This window comes from Lacerta agilis, chromosome 1 (assembly GCF_009819535.1).
Source record: "Lacerta agilis isolate rLacAgi1 chromosome 1, rLacAgi1.pri, whole genome shotgun sequence".
Lineage (NCBI taxonomy): Eukaryota > Metazoa > Chordata > Lepidosauria > Squamata > Lacertidae > Lacerta > Lacerta agilis.
This window is the reverse complement of record NC_046312.1, coordinates 70,725,223-70,748,080: the sequence shown is the minus strand read 5'-3', so window position 1 is coordinate 70,748,080 and position 22,858 is coordinate 70,725,223. Positions and strand designations below refer to the sequence as shown.

The following is a 22,858-nucleotide window of genomic DNA, read 5'->3' as shown; positions in this document are numbered from 1 at the left end:
TCATCTCACATTAATGGCCGAGGGAGCCAGCGTACAGCTTCCGGGTCATGTGGCCAGCATGACAAAGCCGCTTCTGGTGAACAAGAGCAGCACACGGAAATGCCGTTTAGTCAAAAACAAAGGAACCTTTAAAATACAGTTACACAAGCACAATTATCAGATTCTCGAGTTTTGATATTTCCTCTTGATTTGGGAGAGGTCACAAAAAAGACACCCTAAAGCATAAAAAAACCACTTGACTACAGAATTCAGATTTATTCTACAATTTTGGATCAATGCCAGTGATACAAGTTGCATGAGTTTCCATTAAATACAAGTTCTATCTTCAGATTCCAACAACTGCATGGTTAGCAAAAGACAATTCACAGTTAATGTCACTCTTCTGTTTTGGACCATGCTTTAGTAGTACTGGAATCAACAAAGGTCAAACAGCAGGAGCACAAAAGAGCTATGTAAGGAAAGTAGGCATGATAGTGCTATTGCCATCTTCTGGTAGGAGAGTCTCAGGACACTTCTCAAGTCAAAGAATTGAAAAACCATTCACGGCGTTTAAATTCTCTATTTGGGGATATTTCTGCAATTACAGACTTTTTTGCCCCAAAGCCTGACATACGTATGGAAATTTTAAAATTCCAGGAAGACAGAAAAAATATTTTGTCAAATGACCAACAATCTGGTTATCTGCCTGAATAAGTTTTGATGAAGCCCACCTTTATGATTTGTATCAGCTAATTATTGCTCAGAAATATCAGTGCAAATGTATACCTTCATGCCTTCACAGCGACAGGATCAAGTGGAATGTGTGCACACGAATCCAGCACTTGAGCCTGACCAAAGCATTTCTCAATGCAAAAAGCTGTTCCAGCCTGCCGCCTGTAGTATGCTCGTTGTTGCACAGATAATACTTGAAGATGTGTATGTGTCACTGGTGCACTGCCGACAAGGTCATCAGAGTTATGCTTGCTTGAGGGGCTCACCCAAAAGACACAATGACGTATTACCAGAACCATGTTTCAGTAAGTTGACATTACCACAGCAGCAGCAGCAGCTTTTATTATTCATGATTAATTCCAGCTTTTCACATTTCGCCGCGTCTGATCAAAGAGAAAGCTCCTTTTCGTTTAGTAGCAGACTCATTTTGCAACACATAACATGCAGCCCCTCTGAAAAGGCAAGCAGTGGCAAGTTTAAGGCTAATGCCTTACATCTACTTCATAGTATTTCAGTATAGATACAGTGGTCAGCTTATCAAGTTTGGGTTGTTGCAGAATATCAATTCACTGGCGAATACTCTGCGAGCATGTAAAGAAGCACATACTCTTGCATGAGGAGAAATTATTGTGGCTCTCAAACTGCTAGTACATAGACATGGTTCAAGGTGGGAAGCGATCCTTCATGCCAATACACTGTAATTCAGTAATACTAATAATTCTTTCTGGGCATGAACAGTTCTGAAAATATGATAAAGTTTCTATCTTACTAATGAATTCCAACAGTTGCCACTAAAAAATAATGGTTTATGGGGTGATAAACTACGGGTTTCTAAAATATCTCAATAGATCTCATCACACACATAATCAAAGCCATTTGCTTGGTCCTAGAATAGACTTCTAATGAGGAAGACATTAAGACAACAAAATATAAGGAGTCTGACTCCATGGACTATATAAAACAAGTTTACTTTGTTTTTATAAGTCAAGTATTTAATACATGGCAGGTACATCTTAGGTAAGAGTGAAATGCTTCCTGTTTGGACCATAATATGGAACAGATTCCACATATATCTAAAGGTATCGTATTTTCACTCTTCAATGATTATCTAATCGCCAGATACAGCGCTAACAGTCATCAGGAGAGAACTGAAAAAAGCACATATAAGATTGTTTCCCCCCTCAAAAGTATAAAAAGTTATTACTTCTGTAAGCTTCTTAAACTCACTTTAAAAATGATTTTGTTTCACCTCCAAACAAAAGTCAGACTTTAAAAAACTGCAGCAGCACACTCTAGCGGTAAAAAGGAAACATGTAAACGATGGCTGGTAAAAATCCTGCATAAAACTTTGCACTCTTTCTGCCAAACGTACCTCCTTTAAACACCAAACTTCATCAGTGCATTGGCTGTTGATTTGTAGCAAAACATGGCAAAACAAACAAACACCAAAACCTTTTTATTTTAGCATCTAAGCTGCTTAGGAATTTGAGGCAAAACAGCCTCTCAGTAATATTTAAAATGTTAAACCTGTTTCTAGAAATACAAACAGAATTCAATATAATGCCAGGATACAGTGAAGAAATAACTGTTTAGGTTCTACCCTGTACCATATACTTTTAAAAAACTAGACAATCAATCTTGGATTTCATTAATACACCCTTTTTAAAGTTTTTATTTCTGAAAGCAGCTCTTTATGAAAATCAAAAGCAGTTCCTGAGTAACTGCAGTAAACAGTGTCTTTACATTTATAGATATAGATATTTGCCACTTAGCTCTTCTGGTTTGGTTCCTTTTAACTCCCTAGTTTTCAAGTTTGACCTCTTGTTTCTTTCCAGAAAGTGTGCAAGTTCAGTTAGCATCGTTTTCAGGAGTCCGTATGATGCTGACTTTCCAGCATTGTCTGTAAGATCTACCTCACTGGGTAGCTGCATTCCTACAGCTATTGCAAACGCTTCCCACTCAAAAAATCTGGCATCACTGGGTCTTCACGTTTTCTTCAACATACGCCGAGACTGCCATGTGTGGAATTTATTGTAGGCTGTTTGCAGCATTTCTTCTATGTGATTTATCAGCTGAAAAAAACAAGGTTTGCAAAAATGAGTACAAAAATATTACTAAGTCAAGGGCTGCATTCAATGTTAGTCCTATTAAGAGTAGACCTAATGAAGTTAATGAAAGTGACTTAGGACTGTAAATTTTGATTGAGTCTACTCTAAGGAGAACTGAGTTGCATAGAACCCAAAGTATTCATCTTCTCTGAGTGCAAAAAAGCAGAATCACACAATCAGTGATGGTAAAGGAATGTAGAAAGCTAGGATCGAAGACTGCATTTCATGAGTCAGAACTTCTTTTACTGGTCCTCTATTGCACAATAGTACATACTGGCAATATATAGCTGGGAAGTTTAAATATCTCACAAATGAAAAGCACCTTTAGCCTTATCTTATACAGGTCATGGCAATGGATTCAGTAAGACCACCCACAGGAAAACAACGAGTTTGGGCACTTGAGTCATGATCATGATAAAGCTTTGAAGCAGGATAGTGACCACAAGGTACCTTCAATTAATGTGAAGTCCCTGCTGTTGAAGAGTTGATTGAGATGCTGCTCATTTTATGACATGGGAGCAACAGGTGGGTATAGTTGTCATTTTCGAAGTTGACATTTAAGAGGGAAGGGGGCTGGGTTACAGGAAATACTTTCATGGTGTTCACTGCCCACTCTAGAAAAAACTGAAAGCCTCCATATTTCTGAAGTTAATGGTACCTGTTTCGTATAGCCATAAGGCAAATCAATTTTGCCATTCTTTCTAGCAATCAGCAATTTATATAAACAATGCATTATGCTACCCTTATATTTCATATTCGTAGTTTGCTTTTCCCGCTTACATTTATGCTTAAATACTGTCTTCGAATTTTGTCTTGGAATGGACACAGTTTAGTAACTTGAAATCTTTCCAGATTACTCCTCATTTTCACAACCTGAAAGAGAAAATATCAGAGAACAAACATTTAAAGGAAGCTATTTTGCTTTTTCAAACTTGACCGTTCCACTGGTAGATTTCCACTATTGGATTTCACCCTAATGCTTGTATCCAATTGTGCTCCGCTGCTGAAACTACTCCAATTCACTGGAGCATTCTGTAAGTGGGGAAATGGGGGGGGGAGGGATCCCCCCCTGCAAATGTCCCTTTTTCTTTTGCAGCTCCCTATGCTACACACTACACTATACCAAAAAGGGTCCCCAACTCTGACACAGATGTGGGGAGATCACGTGTGGGTCAGACAGATGGAAGGGGGAAAATATCAGTGAAAATTACCTCCACCTTACACTTTCCATTTATAGAATCTTCCACCGGATCAAAAAAACGTGTATTAGCAGAGACAAATTTAAATAGAACCCTAAAACTTCTGAAAGCAGAAAAAGTTGTTATACTTTAAACTTTATATAGTATGCCTGATTAAAATATGGAACACTTACGCAGTGCAAAACTTTTTTCCTGCACTTAATAATTTTCAAAGTTTCTTTTAAAGTGCCTGAAGACAAAATCACCTCTTTTGAAATTATTTGAAAAAAAACTACTGGATTAGGTAGGAAGGTACTACATTTGCTCCAATAGTGAACTTTCTTCGGGCTGACATTCCATACACTGCTGTCCATCTGGGACAGAATTGTTGCATGCAGCAGGCCATTCATTATAGAAAGCTTTCATATCAACAGATCTCAGATTGCACATTTCATTACAGAACAGACTGCTGTATATCAATAATTATAGGGATAAGCCAAGTCCTACTATAGATCCTTCCTACCTTCTCTTCTAGGAATGGTGTGTTAACCGGAAAGCAGGACCAAAAATGTCGCAACAGCTCTCCTAGTGCCACATACAAGTGTTTCAGCTCAGCCTGAACATCATTTGGCACCATCTCTGCAGTCAGAAACAATGAAGGCAAGTCATATTTACACCACCACCTCAGCTCACAAACTCTGATAGTTGGCAGTGGGCAGAAAATTGTGTATTTGATATTGGCATCATTAGAGGATCCCACACAGCTAAGGACTAGGCCAAAACAAAAATATATTTATTCTCAAATACAAATATATTGAATTCATTTCTATTCTGCCTTTCTTTCACAATGGCTACTATTTCAAAAGCAAGGAGATCTGTTTCCAAACCATTATGCTGAAGACACTATCAACACACCTGACGTTTAGATTGGCTTTCAGTGTCAAAGGTTAGAAATGAGAGTGTCAGCAACTATTCAACTGGCCTGAGTTGGGTGGAAAAAGAACTTTTGCCACAGCCAGGGTTGTACAACTAGTCAGATATTTTCAATCTCTTCACCTTAGCTAAAAGAATTGTCCTACAATGCTTACATGACCATTTCACACATTTGATAAGGCATGAGTGATGAAGACATAAAATACTTACGATTTATGGCTTGCTGTGTTCCACCCTGCATAAGTGCTCCTCCAGGTGACAGAGCTGCGATCGTACTACTTGCAGCACCACTTGAGATAACCTTGAAAAAGAGGCAAAATAAAGGCCAGGCACCATAATAAAAGAACTCCTCAAAACCTATGGATATTGCTTGAGTCATAAAGGGCTTAACCATATAGTTATATGCCATATTAATTTTGTCCTAAGGTACAATTATTATTTAGTGCTATATTGAGAATGACAATTCTTGTTATACCCCAAGTAGATATTTATTATATTTATATAACTCAGCCATAACCATTCTTAAAGTGTTTTACATAATTTAGCCTAATAGCAGAAGCAGAAAAATCAAGCCGGCTGTCAGAATAAGGGAGAAAAAACACCAAACCAACAGCAAGAACAATCTGTTCACATCTAATGTCTGAAAGTGCAGTACAAGAAGAGGCACGTTTTCACTTCCTGCTGCTCAACTGCAAGGTGTGCAGAGGGAGAGCTCAAAAAAATAGCAAATGAACGAACAAGCAAAGCACTATGCTGTTTCATAATCGAGCAGTTAATGTGCTAAGGCAGTTAGGTTATGCAATCATGTATCAAAATGGCCTGGTTCCTTTAAACTGAAAAGACTGTCTTCTTCACATATCCCAACACAGTATTGATTATTTGAGTGAACGAAACAATACTAAGTGTACTCTAAAGGCCTTCTGTACAGAGAGTGGAATTCAGCAGTGGTAAGTGAGGTATTTGCATGGAGAACAAGGCCACTCACGCGATGGGACTTTGCTGCCAACACTCCAGAGTCGATTTAGAAAGTGTATGAGATGGGGGCAAAGTCCCATTTCACAAGCAAACCTTGTTCCATGCATGGAACAACTAAATTGAATCCACTCATATATATTTTCTGTGGACATCCCACGTTTAATCCTCTCCAACAGTCCTGAGTTTATGCTAGAAGTGATTTAATACCTTACATGTTACAACTCTGTAGACTTAACAGTGGAGGGCTGTAGTGAACATGCAAGCACCTGGGAACATGCAAGAACTGCTGGTGGTTGGGAAGCATTCACATGGAAGAACCACTTGCAAAAACTGATACCTTAACAGGGTTCCATGCCTGACTGTAACTAAGTATATACAGCTGAAATAATCACACATTTTCTCTCCATTTACCTCTGCTTTCTATTCTCTCCCCTTCCTCAACTGTTCTCCTGCATCTGGTTTTTTTGATATTGTAATCTCATCACAGCAGGTACCTGACCAATTGTCTTCTGTAAAGCACCATGCACAATAATGGTGCAATATGAATAATAAAATGGGGGTTACACTTTCACTATTTGCAAGACTGCAGTGGACTTAATTATAGCTGCTGCAATTATGCAAGTCATGACAACTATCAGTTATAAACATAACACACTGAAGCTGAATATTCTGTGCTTGATAAAAGTAGTTCTCAAACTTTTTTTACAATATGCAAAGGAAACCTAACATTTGCTCCCACAAGATTAAGTATGCTGGGCAGCATCAATCAATATCCAATCTTTTAATCATATGGACAATCAGAATCCAGTTTTGGTGTTTTGTTTTATTTAATAAAGCAACATACATATCCTACCTGAGTTAGTTTGGGTACATAAGTGTCCATTTCTTCTCTAATACTATACAAAGAACTAATAATATCTTGGCTAGTTGCATATTGCTGTGATTGAATTGGTGTTGGACCATGATAATACCTGTTGACCAAAGGAGAAATTATAATTAAAAATGTGGGAATAAGGATCCAATTTCTCAGCATTCAACCCCACCTTTGTAACACCTTTTGTTCAGCTCTCACTTGAAATGAAAAAATTGTTTTCTTAAAATGCATATTGATTTCCCAGAAAATGAAATCTTCCACTGCAAGGGAACGCAAGTGATTGTGTGTGATTAAGCTGGATAACCAATGAAGTCAATTTTTCAGAAAATACAAAAAACAAACACCAAAACAAAACCAGAAAAGTGGTGAAGTGAGGAACACATGGAACAATAAAATATTGCAACCACTTCTAATCCACCTAATTATCTTAAGAAGTGAAAAAGATTATAGCCTAAAACCACCAAAGACTTAGACTAGCTTAAACCCTCGTGTTTCCCAAAATTTGGGTCTCCAGCTGTTTTTGGACTACAATTCCCATCATCCCTGACCACGGGTCCTGCTAGCAAGGGATGGTGGGAGTTGGAGAACAAAGTCTGGGAAACACTGCTTAAGCCCACTGAAATAAATGTGTGAAAAAATGCTTCTCTATGTTGGATTTAGGCTGACAATGACTGTTAAGTGGAAAGAAAACAGTGATGGGTATTTTGCAAATGCATGTACAAGAGCATATGCAAGAGTTTCTGCAGAGCTGTGTGGTAACATTTTACAGCTACTCTTTCACTTCTGCTTATATAAAGCTCTTGCAAAAGCAGAATGTAATATTTGGAATTATTTTCATGTTTCTCAGTGTTCTACGGTATCTTCAGATTTGCCAGCCCTTCCTTCCCTTTTTCTGCTGTCTGTTGAATTGTGAGCCTGAGGGCAGGATTCTCATTTATTTCTTTTTATAAAAAAACATAACTGAAGGTAATGTATATATAAACATGCTTCTTTCTCGTTGAAAGCATTAATGTCTCCAACAACAACAAACTTTATTTGTGTAGCCTACAGACCATTGCATCAAAAAGACACATATTACAGATACTGGTAAAAAGCCCTATATAAACCAATAAAATGAGATGAATCAGAATTCAACACAACACAATTAAAACAAAATAGATGAGATCTTAGTTATAAGTTCATGCAGAGGGCGCTATTATCATTCAGCTGGCAGGTCTCAATTTCATGGCCCTCTCAATAAATCTGGCTACCTTCTGAAAGCATGAATGTCTCCCTAAGATGTACAGAAAAAGAGGCAAACAGGGTCAATGATTTTTTGTATTGAACCAAAAGAACCAAACTATACTTTATTTGGCCTGCAAATCATACCTATCTGATTTCTTTAGGTTTAGTGCAATAGTTCTAACACTGTTGTTGTTTTCTAAATCTTCATATTCAATGGACTCTTGCAGCTTCACCTGTAAGACAAGGCATAGTCATGGTACTGTAGAACTAAACACAAGAAGCAGAACTTGGCGTAGTCAAATAAGGGAGAACATTTGTGTCCTTTTGGAATCACAAAGGCAGCCTTACCTTTTTTACTGGTGGCTGAAAGAAATCTGAATCTCTGGAATTTCCATCCAGACTGCTGGCCTCATTGTAGTGGTCATTCTGTGTGTCTCTGAAAAGCAAGAATTAGGCATTATACTGCGTTCTCTCAAACTACTCGTTTATTTAGATCTGTACAATGGTCAGGATTCAATCCCTCATCTCTATGCACAAGCAAAAAGCATTTCTGCAAGTGCACTGGGTCAGGGGTAAGGAGAAGACAGTTTCCTTTCGGCAGCAGCCTCTAGACCCATGTACACTTCCTTGAGTTATTTGACAGAAGACAGTTTTAGTGATGTGCCCGTCCTGGGACTTTGGGTTGGATGGGCAATACATACACCCAATAAGTAAGTTAATAAAAACTGCCTGAGAGAGATCCAACGTCAGAACCAATCTGAGCAGACCTACAAAGGGCATGGTTTGACTGTTCAATTTTGATTTCATTTATTAAACATGAGCACAAATAGAGCTGGGCTATCTGACATTATAGACTTGGCTGATTTTCAGTCTAGTTTAAGATCTATTCTTAACTGAAACTTACTGTTTTCTGAGCCCAGCTGCAAGGACCATGGCACTGTGATGGTTAAAGCGTTTTATAATGGCAGCATTGCTACTCTCTTTTACTGATTTTGTAGCGTTGGATGTGGAAGGCGCCAAGGAAACACCATAACCCTGCAGAGGAAGAGATTATAAAAAGTTTGAACAAGACATTCTGCATTTTAGAATATGAAGATCTGAAATCAGATGCTGAACTATTGGCATTGCAACGTGGCCCAGTGCAGGTTGTGACACAACAATAGCTGATATCCCAATCTTTAAATCTTTTACCCAGATCTCAACAAGTACATAACTGAGACAGCTTTTGCAAGAGAAGCACCATGCTACCAGTGCTCAAATCATTATTGTCCAATGGCAAATAGGCTTTCTGAAACTAGGAAATTGATTTCTTGGCAAGAGTCAATAAGGCAATGATCCCCACCGAGAGGGAAGGTGGGTTTGTCATACTTGCCAGATGGCAGCAGTACACTTGTCATGGCAAGATAAATTATGGAACCTGGCAATATACTAGTAGTGTCCTCCAGGCAAGCAAGAGGAGTTATCAGAAGTCAAGGACACATTCCAGCCACATAAGTACACAAATGGATGGTGTGAAGAAGGGCTGGTAAGGGACATGGCTATGGAAGCGGTATAGCCCAGACAAGAGTTCTGAGAGCCAATATGCTATGCTTACTTGGCATACATATTATACAATTCATAGTTTTAAATCACTCATACTTACTTCATCCAACGTTTTATCTTCCAAGGCTGTTAAATCTAAAAAAGGATTTTTCACACCTTGAGACACCATGGTTTTTAATCCTAGGAGAAAGAGGGAAAGTCCATATATATACTTGGAAGACGATATGCCATATTGAGATAGGTCTTTCAGCCTAACAGTGCAATCTAAGCTTAGCAAGTGGGGCAAGCAGCCTACAAAAAGAAATATGATTTAGCACTTAACAGATGTGTGTGATTTACCCACTCCCAACAACTGGGAAGGCTTGAGCTTTTAGCTTTGCATATAGGCTAGGCACCCGGGCTTACAACCAGCATTTGTTAATGTGAGCCACCTTCATAAGTCACGGTCTGAAGCCAGCTCATTTAGCAATGAAACATTGTTATAAACCAGGTTCTCCAATTCATATGCAATGTGAAACCAATATTTTTTTTTTAAAAAAATAAAAGCTAAACTCAGCAGCAGTTCTCTGAACTGCATAGCTAGGAGAAGGGAGAGAGAAAGTTCAAGCCAGATGCTTTGCTTGAATCACACTTTAGCATTACATGTGAACTGAACAAATATGTTTTCCCATTGTATACATATATAGTCGTACCCTGGATCCCGAATGCCCTGGAACTCGGACATTTTGGCTCCTGAACGCCGCAAACCCAGAAGTGGTTGTTCTGGTTTGTGAATGTTCTTTTGGAACCCGAACGTCCAACAGGGCTTCCGCAGCTTCTGATTGGCTCCAGGAGCTTCCTGCAGCCAATCAAAAACCATGATTTGGTTTTCAAACGTTTTGGAAGTCGAACAGACTTCCAGAATGGATTCTGTTCGACTTCCAAGGTACGACTGTAGTGACTTTATGGGATAGATATGTACGCACTACTTTTCAATATGCACCCCCTTTTCTTTAATGTGGTGGTCCCTCAATGCTGTCCCAATTGTGCAACAGACTGCAGCTTGTTCAATGAAACTTAACCCTCCTCTCCTATGCACCCTCAAAATACACTCAAGGACTCAACTGTGAGAATTTAAAATATTGGATGCCATATCAGAACCAACTATTGAAAAATGTAATCAATGTGCTCCAGGGAGCTGGATACAACCCTATGTGAGCAAATTACTGATGTGTTTTCAATTAGCTTTGCAAGTATTGTGGTAGAGTCATTTCCACCTGTTCCTTCATAGACAAAATCATCGAAGGGAAAAATAGAAGAAAAGTATCTACCTTACTAACTTGTGGATCACTTAGTAAGGAAATGTTTTACATATGCATACTGTTGTAAGTCTTAGTGTATGGATGAGAATACAGGCTTTCATAGTATACTTTTGGGGATCTCCAAAGAAAACTTTGTTGAATTTGCTGGGTATGGGTTTCTTTGTTTCTAGAATATATGTGCAATAATTCTAAAAATAATACGAATAAAACATGAAAAAGGTAAGCAAAAAAGTGTCCACCTTTCAAACATGGTGGTGGAATCCTACCATCTTGGAATGTCAGTCAATAGGAATTATTGCTAAGTGAACTGCTTTAAAAGTTCAGTATCACAAGCTGAAAACTTTAAAAATATTATAATAGTTAAGTACTCTAGTTATTTCAGCACCTGCTACTCTTGAGTATAGTATTTACCAGATGTGATTTCTATTTTCTTCGGTATAATTACTGAAGCTGACAAACTTGGCTAGAAACTGCAGTGTATTGTCTACAGGCGACGAAATAAGAACATACCCTTTTCATCCATTTTGGCACATTCTGCAAAAAGGTCTTTTGATCCTGCATTCAGCCTATCCCTGTGGAAATAGTGAGACTGGAAGAATCGTGTCCAGAATTCTTTCTCTGTCATATTGTGAGGAACATTTTCTGCATATTTCAGTTTTACTGTAAGCATGACAAACATAAAACACTTAGAAATGATACTTCATTTTCAAATTAAATAATTTACAATGTATTTATACTGCTCATTGTATCAATTTCAGCATGATTTACAGTGTATCACAACCGCAAAAATATATTTCAACATGCAATGAAAAAGTAACATTGAATAGGAATGAAAGAAGATTCATTTAACTGTTTCCAAACATTCTGTTAACAGGACACACAAACAGGATTTTATTTTTGTTCAGAACTTGCCTGATCCTTGACCAGGAAGGGGGGGGGGGGAGAAACCACTCCAAACTCTTTGCATGCTCCCACCCCATATCTGCCATTGATGGCAAGCTTGTAACCAACTGCAAGGTTCAAGACTCCAACTGGTGTACTCAACGAGTAGTCTATTAATCTTTCTAGCAATATGGATACACAAATGGTTGGTATATGCTGTTTTATTTGAGCCATTTTCAAATGGGAGGTGAAGGGCCAGATCTCTCCCCTTTTACATTCCAAAGCAAGTGGCCTGCCTGAGGCCAGGTTTATCTTCCTCTGAGCTGTTTCAGATAACTAACATTTAAGTAGAGTGGGAGTGAGCAACAGAAGGAGGAACTTTCATTCAATCCTTTGGCTCCTTTCAAGAAATTTCCAAATGGAAATTCTCCCCATGTACTCCCTTCCCCTCTAGGTCTTTCCAAGTCACTTCCAATCTGGGAAATACAAAAGGAAGAAGTGATCACAATAAATAAAATACTTTTGCAGCTCATCAACTAATCTCTTCTGCCCCTTAGAGGGGAGGTAAAGACAGTATAGCGTGGAGAGAAACAAATACCATTCATGGGAATCAGATGTAACCATTAATTTAGGTAATGCATATAATTTATAAAGTTCACACAATGGGGAATCCTAGGTTACCTTGGAGAAGCAGAGGTTCCATAAGGACAGATCATTACAGTTTAAATGTAAAATCAATTAGTATCATTTAACATCCCACAGGACAAAGATGCAAGGCTGAAAACACCAACATTTTATGGTTTAAAAGCTTAAAATAAAGGAGAAAATATATGGAAGTTGATATGTGAATTGAAGAGGAAAGTCAGAAAAAAACTGTGTAGATATCAGGGATGCTACATATGTATATATAAGATCAGTTTTGAACAGATTATTTACCTGCAGGATAAGTTCTAAATATAGATTCAATGATATCTGAAGTCAAATTATATCTGAGACCATTGCATCCATCTGTCTGAGGTCGAACATCAGCCTACAAGAAGATAAATACTGACAATCATTTATTTGAACTTTTGCAAATCATTGTTAAATGGCACCAACGAACTATGCCAATACTATGTGTCAAAATGGCTTGTACACATCCTTATGTCCAATACTTAACCTATACTGAGAAACAGCTAGTTAGTACCTATGTGTGTAAGCCTCAGTCCTGATTAAAGATTTGAGCATGAGAGAGGGGGCATGAGTCCAAGGCTTATTTCTATACTCCCATGCAGATAACATACATACCTGGACTCAATTGTGATGTTTAATACTTCCTAGATCAGCATATATGAAAAAAGAGGGCTCAAGCAGTATGAGTGGCTATACATCATGGTAGTTTGTTTGGAGGAAACAAACCACATGCCTGGGTTCAGGCAACATGACAAGGAGACCCTGGCTTGTTTCATTTATGGTTCAGCAGGAATGCTCTGGAAACTGTTGAGCAGCATGCCCTGTTGTTTGTTTTTAACTATGGTTTAACGTAAGTAGACAGGATCATTGAACTGTCAAAAGCCCAAGAGAACAGGGCAGACTTAGTCCAGTGCCTGAAAGTTTCCAAAAATGTGCCAAGCTAACATGCCTTTAAAAGTTCCAAAGCTTAGGTGGAACCAGAGAAAAGACCCTCTCCTTGATGACCCATTTGTGTAATCTATGAAGGCAGGGATACTGGAAAAGGGCCTTCAGAGAGTATTTTAATTGATGGGTATGTTCATGCCAAAGAAGGCAGACCTTCAAGCACTCCAGTTCCAGGCTCTTCAAGGCTTTAAAGGACAAGCCCAGCATCTTGAATTGAGCCTGGAAAAAATGGCACTGTGACTTAAAAACCCCCCCCAGCCCTTGTGACATTTAAAGAACAGTCCAAGTTACTTGAAGAACGGCCTGCATCCATATCAGCCTGCTTGCACAATCCAGGCTGTTTTCACTTGCCCAACTGTGAGAGCAGTTAAGACTGGCAGCCACTAGACAGATGATTTGAGAATACCATATCATCTGGATTCCAGCAGGCCTTGCTGTGACAGGTATTGGAAAGCTCTGAAATCACCCATGTTTCCCCTGGTCTTCCCTTGAGGTGCTCTTGTTGAGGTACTGATGGTTTTAGTTGTATGCTATTCATTTTTAATTTTTTTATTTTAAATGGGCTCTTTTATCGCTTAATTTATTTTATTAATTGTGTTTTGTTGTATGCTTTCATCTTGTAAGCCACCCTGAGAGAACCTTTACCCTTAAAAGGCTAAAAATATTTTTAAATTAAGAAACCCTCAATAAACATACCAGAAAAGCTGCAGAAATGCCCACATCCTGCTTATTAGATGCAGTAGAATTGTCCACAGCATTCATGCTTAAACGGTTGGCCCAGAACTCCTCCGCACTGATCACCTGACTCACAACAAGGTCTTTATAAAGTTGAAACAAAACAGGATCTTCTTGCAGCATTCTGGCAAGAGAAGATTTAAAATTGTTCAAAGTGTTTAATTCCAAAGATAACTTACTGGATTCTAGAAACTAGGGTTTATGTGCAAGCTACATACAAGCAAATGGTGTTTTGATACTCAAATTTTGAATTACCAAAGTGGTAAGTTCATGAAACATGAAAATTACTACACATGCAATTAAAATTTTTTAACTGAGATATGTCAATTCAAAACCAATCTTATATGAAATAATTATATAAAAGATTATCTAATTTAACAGAAACTGAAGCAGTTTTTTTGTGATCCTACTGTCTCATGCAGTGTCCTGCACCCCTCTTCCAAATTCGTTACAGAGTACTGGAACACCCAACAGAACAGACTGGGGAGGTGTGGATCACTGAAAACTGATTCCTTATCTGTTTTACTAAAGCTTCCTTTCATCATCAGATTACCACCCCATCATTTTTTTCAACTGTAATTGCACTTTTAGAAACATTAAACAACATGTTTTTTCCTTTTAGAGGTATGAAAAAAATCAAGAATGTTAAGAGCTACCTTTATAAATAAAGTATTTTTATGCTACATAGGAAACCTAAATGTGCGGAGCAATCCTCACATTTGCTGAGGAGCATGTGTGAGTTCAATGGGGCTCCCTCTTTAGTAAGCTTGCTTAGGATTCTTAGGATTGAAGCCTTAAATTCTGGAGAACTGAAAGTTCTGAAGGGATACACAATCTTTTTCATATGTATTTTCCCCCCCCCATCTTAACCAGCTACTTCTTATAGAATTACTGCCAAGTTCTGTGTATGTTTACATAACAGCTGCTTTTCACCACTTGGGATTGTGGAGCTTCCATTTTTTTGGGAGAACAAGTTACAGCAGTTATAGCGATTCAAGACTTCCATCTGCACCATGGGACTTCTTTCCCCTCTCCTTGTGAGCCCCTCACAATCTGCTCAGGAGAGTTGGGAAACCCCCAGTAGAGATTTAGGAGTGGGTAAGAGAGGAGGTCCTGCTGTGCAGACAGAAGATCTTGTTCTAATAGGGAAAGCTTCATTGGAAGCAATTCCATGACATCTAATACTTTATTAAATCAATGAAACATAGCCCAATGAAGGCTCTTTTTATGCCAGTTTCAGCAGACATACCCTTAATACAGAATTTACTATTTACTAATATGGCAACAGCTCAACAACTATGAAGAAAAGCTCCACTTTTGACAAGTTAGAGGAGTATGCCTGACTCCACTCGCACAGCATCTATGCACCTGGAAATCAAGCCAGGCTACTGTTACAATTAGGGGCAGGAGCTCCCAGTACCTTTGCCATAATGGATCTGGCACAATTACAAGACAGTTTAACAAATTACCAAAATTGGTTTACACTATAAGTAAAAGACATGGGGACATTCTTTACCTGTTTTTTTCCTCAAGTTCTTTATTAGCTTTCCTCTTGAACTTGGGCAGTAACTGCTGAAGGAGATCCTTTACTGCATCTCTCTCTTTCACTGCTGTGCTCTCATTGGAGAAATGGAAGTTGGTTGTGTCCCCTGCATGTAACACCAACTGAAGCTGAATCTTAGCTTTTCCCTCAGGACTGATTTTCTGGCCTACAGAATATAAATTACATAACAGAAGTGCTCCCCAAATAATTTATATGTGCACAACAATACATTTTCAGCTTGTATGACTTACTTTTCTAATGACACCTAGAACACTGATTAAAACAGAAGAGTGGCACATGCAATTCTATTCAATATCTATTTACAGCAACCATTCACATAAACAGAAATGAGGCCTGACTGACACTCAATGGACAGATGTCTCTCACTGCACTGTTATCCTAATCCCTTTAGAGGACAGCCTGTTGCTCATACTGTAATCCAGAGGTTTTCAACCTTTTTGAGTCCACGGCTCCCTTAACCAACTACATTCTTTCTGGGGCACCCTTGTGGGTCTCAGGGTCCCAGTTATGTCACCCCTTTTGCAGAGCTGGCAGCCTCCCACCCTTTTTCAAACACCCTCCCCTGTGGAGTGTTCCCTCAGCCTCCTCTCCCCTCTCCTTGGGAGTCCTCTGGTAAGTTGCCATCCCTGGTCTCTGAGCCCCCCCCCCCCCTGCTCCAAAGAGAGGTGTCTCCCAGAGGCACCACTTGCCTCCAGAACTTATAGCCAAGGCTCCTGCAACAAAAAGCTGTGCAAGCCTTTGGGAGGCAGAGACACAAGAGGGCATAAGAGGAGGGAGGGAAGAAAAGAGGGACAGAGGCCAGTGTTGCCTGCAACACGCCTGACCATCATTCAAGGCACCCCAGGGTGCAATGGCACACTGGTTGAAAACCACTGCTCAAATCCTTCCTATGTACAAGCCACAAACTCTTCTTACTAAATCACAGCATCTCCCCATATTTTTGTTATTCCACTTATCACTGGGAAGACCCACAGGTTTCTCCCAGTAAAGACAATTCATTTCTGAAAGCAAAAGCATCGCAAACAGCAAGGAGCAGTTCTGTAAGACAGTAATGCTAGCCAGTACAGCAAAAGTTGGCAGGTTCCAAGAAAATAATGTCTCCACATAAGGTTGCTGTGGAGAAACAGCTAGAGTTCTGCAAGTCTTACTTTTTCAAAACTTAAACAATGCAGTATCCAATGAGCATGATGACTCAAACATGTTTAGGGAGGTTTGTTTATTTAGCCCCCAACCTGAACTCTTCAAACAGAACAGCTAAGCATTTAACATTTATATTCAACCAAACATTACATGATGAGATAAGTGTCAGGCATTTCACTTACATTTTATATCTGCGTACATATGGCTGATTGTGAATCGGTCTTTGCCCTCAGGTGCCCAGGCTATTCTTTCAGCCATGAGGTAAAGAGCTCCGTCCTGCTTCTTTTGACGCACCTTCTTTACTATTAGTAACACTTCTTCAGATGATGTTGCCATAATGGCTACAGAGTACTGCATTTTAAAAACAAAAACTTATTTCAGTATTATTCGTTTTCCATGGTTTCATACTTGCTTTAACAATTTAGAAGCTTGCACCAGTGGAGAGATGCGTGGCTCAGGCTTCGCACCAAGTGCCGCCCCCATGGTGTGGTGCCCTGCCCCCCCCCCCCCGCTACGCCTCTGGCTTGCACTGGAAATAGGAGATTCATTGCTGGTTGCTGTTAATGCACTTAACTGGCTTGCAGCCATTCATCAGGCAATTTTTTTTGGGGGGGGGGCACACTAATAGCCCATTGTCAAGTGAGCAGTGAATTGTTTATTGTTTCTACCAATGAATGTAATAACCCAGGAACTAAACAAAAATACTGATTATAGGCACATACCATACTTTTCTGTGCATAAGACTAGGTTTTTTTTTTTACTTTAAAATAAGGTTAAAAATCTGGGTGCATCTTATACACGGATAGTGCATATGCCCATTTTCTGAATTTGGGGTCCCCAAAAGTAGGGGGCGTCTTATACATGGGGGCATCTTATACACAAAAAATATGGTAATCTTCTGACACCAGCATCTTCCACCTCCCTTTGTTTTGGTTCCCCTGCCAGAAGGCAGAACAGGACAAGCCCAAGCCCTCTCCAATATCAATTATATTTGAAAAATTCAAGGATCAGGCTATCACATAGATATAGGTTGTAAGGTGGTCAAAGAGTTTACATTTTATAGTTATTTGTGCATTTTGTTTTCTGAATAATGAAAAATGAAAGATAACCTTCTATTCTCCAGAATGAAAGTGAAGCAGACAGATTTAAGATTTTGGATGCAAAAAAACAAAAACCCAGATTGTATTTGATGATGTCGGAATGGAATTCTACCCACACAATAGGACTTTCCTTCCCTCTTTCCCCTCTGCTGCCCACCAAATGAGGCTGCTCCAACCACCAAGAGAAGATTTTAAGAGTGTGCATGCATTACTGGCGGAAAGAACAGTAAGGAAAAGTAGTGTTGGGCATCAGGAATTCTGTTCCACTATAGCAAATAGGTCTGCTATAGTAGCATGTAGGTTAATGAATCACATTAAAAGCTGCACCTTCAATTTCTATAGTGGGCTAAAATCATAAGAGCAATGTTGATTAAAAACTACCTAAAAACGTGAAATATTAATTTTGATGGTGAAATTCAATGTTGTGCCATTATAATTATTTCATTTCCGCTTGCCATATGAAGCAATCTCCCCTCTCCTCCCCTGCACACTGTTCTGGGGGCTCTCTCAACCCCCTAGAGCCAATCTGAGTGGGTGCATGGAGAGAAGAGAGAAGTCCCATTGCACTTGGGAGGCTCATGCTGGCTCCAAAATGTATGGAAATACTGCTATGACCGATAGTCCAAAGAAATAATTCTGTCTGATCTGAAAATGAGTCTGAATCAAGTAAAGTCCAATGTCAATTGATCTCCCTAAGCCTTTATATTGTCCAACAGATTATGAAACTTGCCAAAAAGGGCTGGGAGAGTGCAATCTAATAACCTTTTAAAAAGCACTCTTCCTTGCTGAATGATTATTTTAAAAACTGACTGTTTCAGCTGGTGGTTCCATTTGCTGAATAATCCCTGTACATATCCCAAACCACCTTGCAATGTATACCGCAAATTATACTGTATAATATCCAATGGCTGTGCAAGTGGAATCCTCTTTCCCTTCCTCCTTCCTGCAAACCCATAAAATTCTCCAGAGGGTCCAGGGTCCTTGCATAGACTTCCTTGCGTAGTCCTGCAGGGAGTATGCAATTATCAGAAAACTGATTCTAACTCAATTTCACTGGGCCCTGCATATTCCAGATACTAGTAGTCAAAAAAGAGATGGGGACTAGTAATTCTACCACTCCTCAAATAAAAGCATCAAGCTTTAACTGATTAGCTAGCAAGTGCTGCAGATTAAAATCTGCCCTGAATGGGACTGAGTGGGTTACAATACAGTGGTACCTCGGGTTACAAACACCTCAGGTTACAAACACTTTGGGTTACAGACTCTGCTAACCTGGAAGCAGTACCTTGGGTTAAGAACAGGATGAGAACAGAAATCATGTGCCGGCAGCGCGGAGGCCTCATTAGCTAAAGTGGTACCTCAGGTTAAGATCGGTTTCAGGTTAAGAACGGACCTCCAGAATGAATTAAGTTCCAAACCAGAGGTACCACTGTAAACACAAGACTGAGTGTGGCAACCACATGTCAAGTTCCCCTCTCCAATGTCCTGGTGTCATCACACGGAGTATTTCCCCATGCCTCCTTCACACTGTTGATTGCTTCTGGTGGGATGTGTGCAGGGAAATAAACAACGTGAAGATATGGAAACAGCTATGTTTTACTACACACTATAGAGAAGTGGCAACATGTAATTAAGAAGTGGCAAATTTGACAGGGTTGTTGGCTTTAAAGATATTTCAGAAATCTTAGAAGAGAGGCTCACAGGAGTAGGCAGTTCCTGAAATAACCAACAATTAAACTTTCTTTTGTTACCTTTACTTATTTTAAAATGTTCTTAATTGTTTTTAACAGTTTTTTTTACTGACAAATTTAATATTTCTTGTAAGCCGCTTAGAGGTTTTACTACAATCAAGTGGTATTCGGTATAAATTTTGTTTTTTTAAAAAATAACTAGGTCCCAGCGAGTCATTTGGTTAAAGGTTAGAACCAGCATTTTAAACTGAACCCAGAAGCAAATAGGCAGCCATTACAGTTAACATAAGAACAAAGTAATATGCTCCAATCTCCAGGCCCCACTTAATGCGTATTGCATATATTCATAATGCAATTTTCAGCCAAACACTTCACAAGCAAATGCTGTTAGAACTATGATAGAAGACCAGAGAAGACTACCGGTAATTCTTCCTAAATTAAATGAACACCAATAGCACAGAATGCAAAGACTACTTTTAATAAATAGCCTAGCTTATATTTCAATAAAAGGTTTGAAGGTTGGTTTGCCCAAGTTCAATATCTTACAAGGATATCGTTTTTGTGCCGGACTAGTATGGCTTTTTATACTGCCCTAGGAAAAAGGTCAGTCAGTTTAAGGTTTACTGCTTGAACAGGAAATACTTCCAACTTTAGAAGTGCTGTATTAATCCATACAACACTAGCATATTAGTCCACATATTATGACTGCTTAGAACAGCTGGCAATAGCCAATGAAGTAGTTCTGTTAGTGCAAGGATTTCCGTTTCTGCAGTGGAACTCTCCCCCCCCCCAATTATTCAAGGTCTAAAGTGGGCTTGAATTCTTCTGTTTGCTTTAGATGCAACACCAGAATATGAATTTCTGAAGCAGGGAAGGTGGGGTAATCTGTGTGTGAAAGAGGATGCAGAACACATGAGCCAATCTTATTTTCAAACTTCTAAGCTACGGTTTTGAAAGACGAAATATTATACTTCAACTAAAGGTAAGAAACTGAATGTATCTCATTTATATTGCCACATGAACATGTCTATCCAGACCCAACGAAATATACGCAGTGTCATTGTTTTGCCTGTGGTAAAATTATTTTTAGATGATGTAAACTGGATGGAGATGTGAACAGAAGTCCCACTAAAGAAGAAAAAAAAAACCCTCACCTTGGACCAAGTCATTATTGCCCAGCCTTCTTCTGCTAATGTTAGAATGGCACAAGCTTTTTGCCTATCTGGCTGTAAAAGAGTGCTTAGCTCAAGTTGTCACTCAGCCAATCACCCATTCCCACCACCCTTCTGAGTAATACCCCTCCCCACTCTCTCACTATATATAAGGGTCTGGTGACTTCTGTTTCAGTGTATCTGAAGAAGTGTGCATGCACATGAAAGCTCATACCAAGAACTAACTTAGTTGGTCTCTAAGGTGCTACTGGAAGGAATTTTTTATTTTTTATTTTGTTTTAACAAACTACCAGTTATCAAACACTCATAAATTTTGTTTAGACGGGTAAATGTAATTAATTCTATTTTGTAAAGCATTCACAGAGCTGGGGGAAAGCCAATTGCAGCTGTGTATATTCTTTCAACAGGAAGATAATAAAGGACTATCAAACTCATTCTCAACTTTCATTAGATTTGTTCCCACTGTCTCCAATGTGTGCCCAGAGAAGCAAGCATGTACAGTACTGACTTTTGCATAAAACACTATCTAATTGACTAACGTGGTAAAATACACCCAGCTTTCAAATTGAAAGTTTTCTCCTCCAGTCCACTGTTTTCTTTCACATTATTGAAGGAACTCACAACTGAAGGAATAATCACATCAGTGTTATCTCACCAATTCCCTACACAGCCTACCTACTCAAGCTTGGTAAACCAAAGTACTGTCCCATGACAAATAGGATATACTAATTCAGAAGAGAGCTGTGTGCCCCTCTCAAATTGTGTTTAAACATCAAATGCTTTGTTTCAGGCACTCAGCTGTACTGTAATGCACTAAAGAACCCTGTAATAGAAACACCAAGCACTTTACCTTCTTTACTCTGCATTTTAAAAATGTGCCTACACATGATTTCTAGTGCCATCGAGAAGCTGGCAATATAATATTATAAGAAACAGTAATGTGGGTTTTTAAAAGTTATTTGTATTGTACTACCAGCAAAGCAGAACTCATGCACATGCATCTTCCAACATCTAAACAATATGTCTATTCATTCAGAAAACTCTGCCTTCCACATTTCTAGGCCCTAGTTTCTGGAAGAAAAGCTTCAGCATTCCAAAATCGCACTAGCCCTCTCCCACACCATGCCTTCCAAGTTATTAGCAAATCCTTCCATTGCAATTATGGTACACTTTTAGAATAAAATATTAAAAAGTACGAAAAGCAAACATACAGACTCAAAACAAAACTTTGCTGCTCTGTAAAGATATACTGCAGTACTTCCTAAAGGAGAGATAAAAACACTCAGAGAAATAAAAATATTATTTGGAAGGACTGAGTGGTACGAAAGCTTCCTCGCCATGCACAACTATATCCACATCCTATAGCCTTGCAATAAGCAGGCTTTCATGAAGTGACGAATCCCACACCAGTATAAAAGATTCATTACCCGCTTCCAAAGAAGCAAAAACTAGTGAGACGGGCCTCAGAACCCGGAACCGTTGAATCCGTCAGGCCCCCCACCGTTAGGGTAACTATCGAGGCCCTGGACTTTCACTCCTCGCTCCTCCAGATCTTGGCGGCATACACTGAAGCCCTCACTTCCAAAGGCAGACAGCACAGAGCGCCAGCGACGCCTCACTCCCGGCTTGAAGGGCTCGTAGCGCCGCCGCCTCCTGCTGGGCCATGGGGCGGCCAAGGAGCTCGGCAGAGAAGGCACACGTGACCGGAAACAGTTAGCTCACGTACGGCAAAAGCATCACGTGACAAAAGGAGAAACCTACTCCCGCAGTCGCCGCCATGCAACTTACCCACGTCACGTGACGGTGCCCGTCAGCCGCCTGGACGCTTCCCTGGTCACGTGAAAGCCTGCCCGCATCGCCGCGGCCATGACACTGTCCTGAAGCAAGGGTGGGGGGGAGGGGGAGGATGACGACGAAACAATAACAACGCAGTTACTCTCGTCTCATTCCTTACGAGTCCGCAACCGGGTCTTGCAGATGTGAGGAATCCGTTCCTTTCCCCGCCCGTCCTCCATTCTTTGCGTCCCGCGGATCCGTTGTAGGTCGCCGGCGCCGCCGCGCTGAGGGGGGAGGGGGCTCTTGTCTCAGCAACGGTCCGAAGGGGGGGAGGA

General features: G+C 39.7%; 2 protein-coding genes across 6 annotated transcripts in view; one reads left to right on the top strand and one right to left on the bottom strand.

The window, feature by feature from the left end:
• Positions 1-240: 240 nt before the first annotated feature.
• GTF2H1 (general transcription factor IIH subunit 1) lies at positions 241-22,724 on the bottom strand. 5 transcript variants are annotated; one of them, XM_033154030.1, is made up of 15 exons: positions 22,702-22,724; positions 16,967-17,135; positions 15,597-15,789; positions 14,042-14,204; positions 12,665-12,758; positions 11,357-11,506; positions 9,646-9,725; positions 8,908-9,038; positions 8,352-8,439; positions 8,148-8,236; positions 6,759-6,876; positions 5,141-5,231; positions 4,521-4,636; positions 3,600-3,692; positions 241-2,783 (listed from the first exon to the last, which is right to left on the bottom strand). In XM_033154030.1, the coding sequence occupies exons 2-15, from the start codon at positions 17,118-17,120 to the stop codon at positions 2,697-2,699; spliced, it is 1,647 nt and encodes a 548-aa protein (XP_033009921.1). In that variant the 5' UTR covers positions 17,121-17,135; positions 22,702-22,724; the 3' UTR covers positions 241-2,696. The 5 variants fall into 5 exon arrangements, with proteins under 5 accessions (XP_033009921.1, XP_033009918.1, XP_033009919.1 ...); XM_033154027.1 differs by lacking the exon at positions 22,702-22,724 and adding an exon at positions 22,536-22,647; XM_033154028.1 differs by lacking the exon at positions 22,702-22,724 and adding an exon at positions 22,249-22,425.
• HPS5 (HPS5 biogenesis of lysosomal organelles complex 2 subunit 2) overlaps positions 22,647-22,858 on the top strand; it is a 29,031-nt gene continuing 28,819 nt past the window's right edge. Inside the window, exon 1 of the mRNA XM_033154018.1 lies at positions 22,647-22,726. The gene's annotated coding sequence lies outside the window, so the exon portion shown is untranslated. The remainder of the gene's footprint in view (positions 22,727-22,858) is intronic.

Excerpts from the sequence above, each read along its gene's own strand:
- GTF2H1 (XM_033154030.1), bottom strand. The coding sequence starts at position 17,120 with ATGGCAACATCATCTGAAGAAGTGTTACTAATAGTAAAGAAGGTGCGT. Across the intron at positions 9,726-11,356 it reads TGCCAAAATGGATGAAAAGG|GATTAAAAACCATGGTGTCT; the intron begins GTATGTTCTTAT and ends TCTTTCTCCTAG. Across the intron at positions 8,237-8,351 it reads TTCAGCCACCAGTAAAAAAG|GTGAAGCTGCAAGAGTCCAT; the intron begins GTAAGGCTGCCT and ends CTTGTCTTACAG.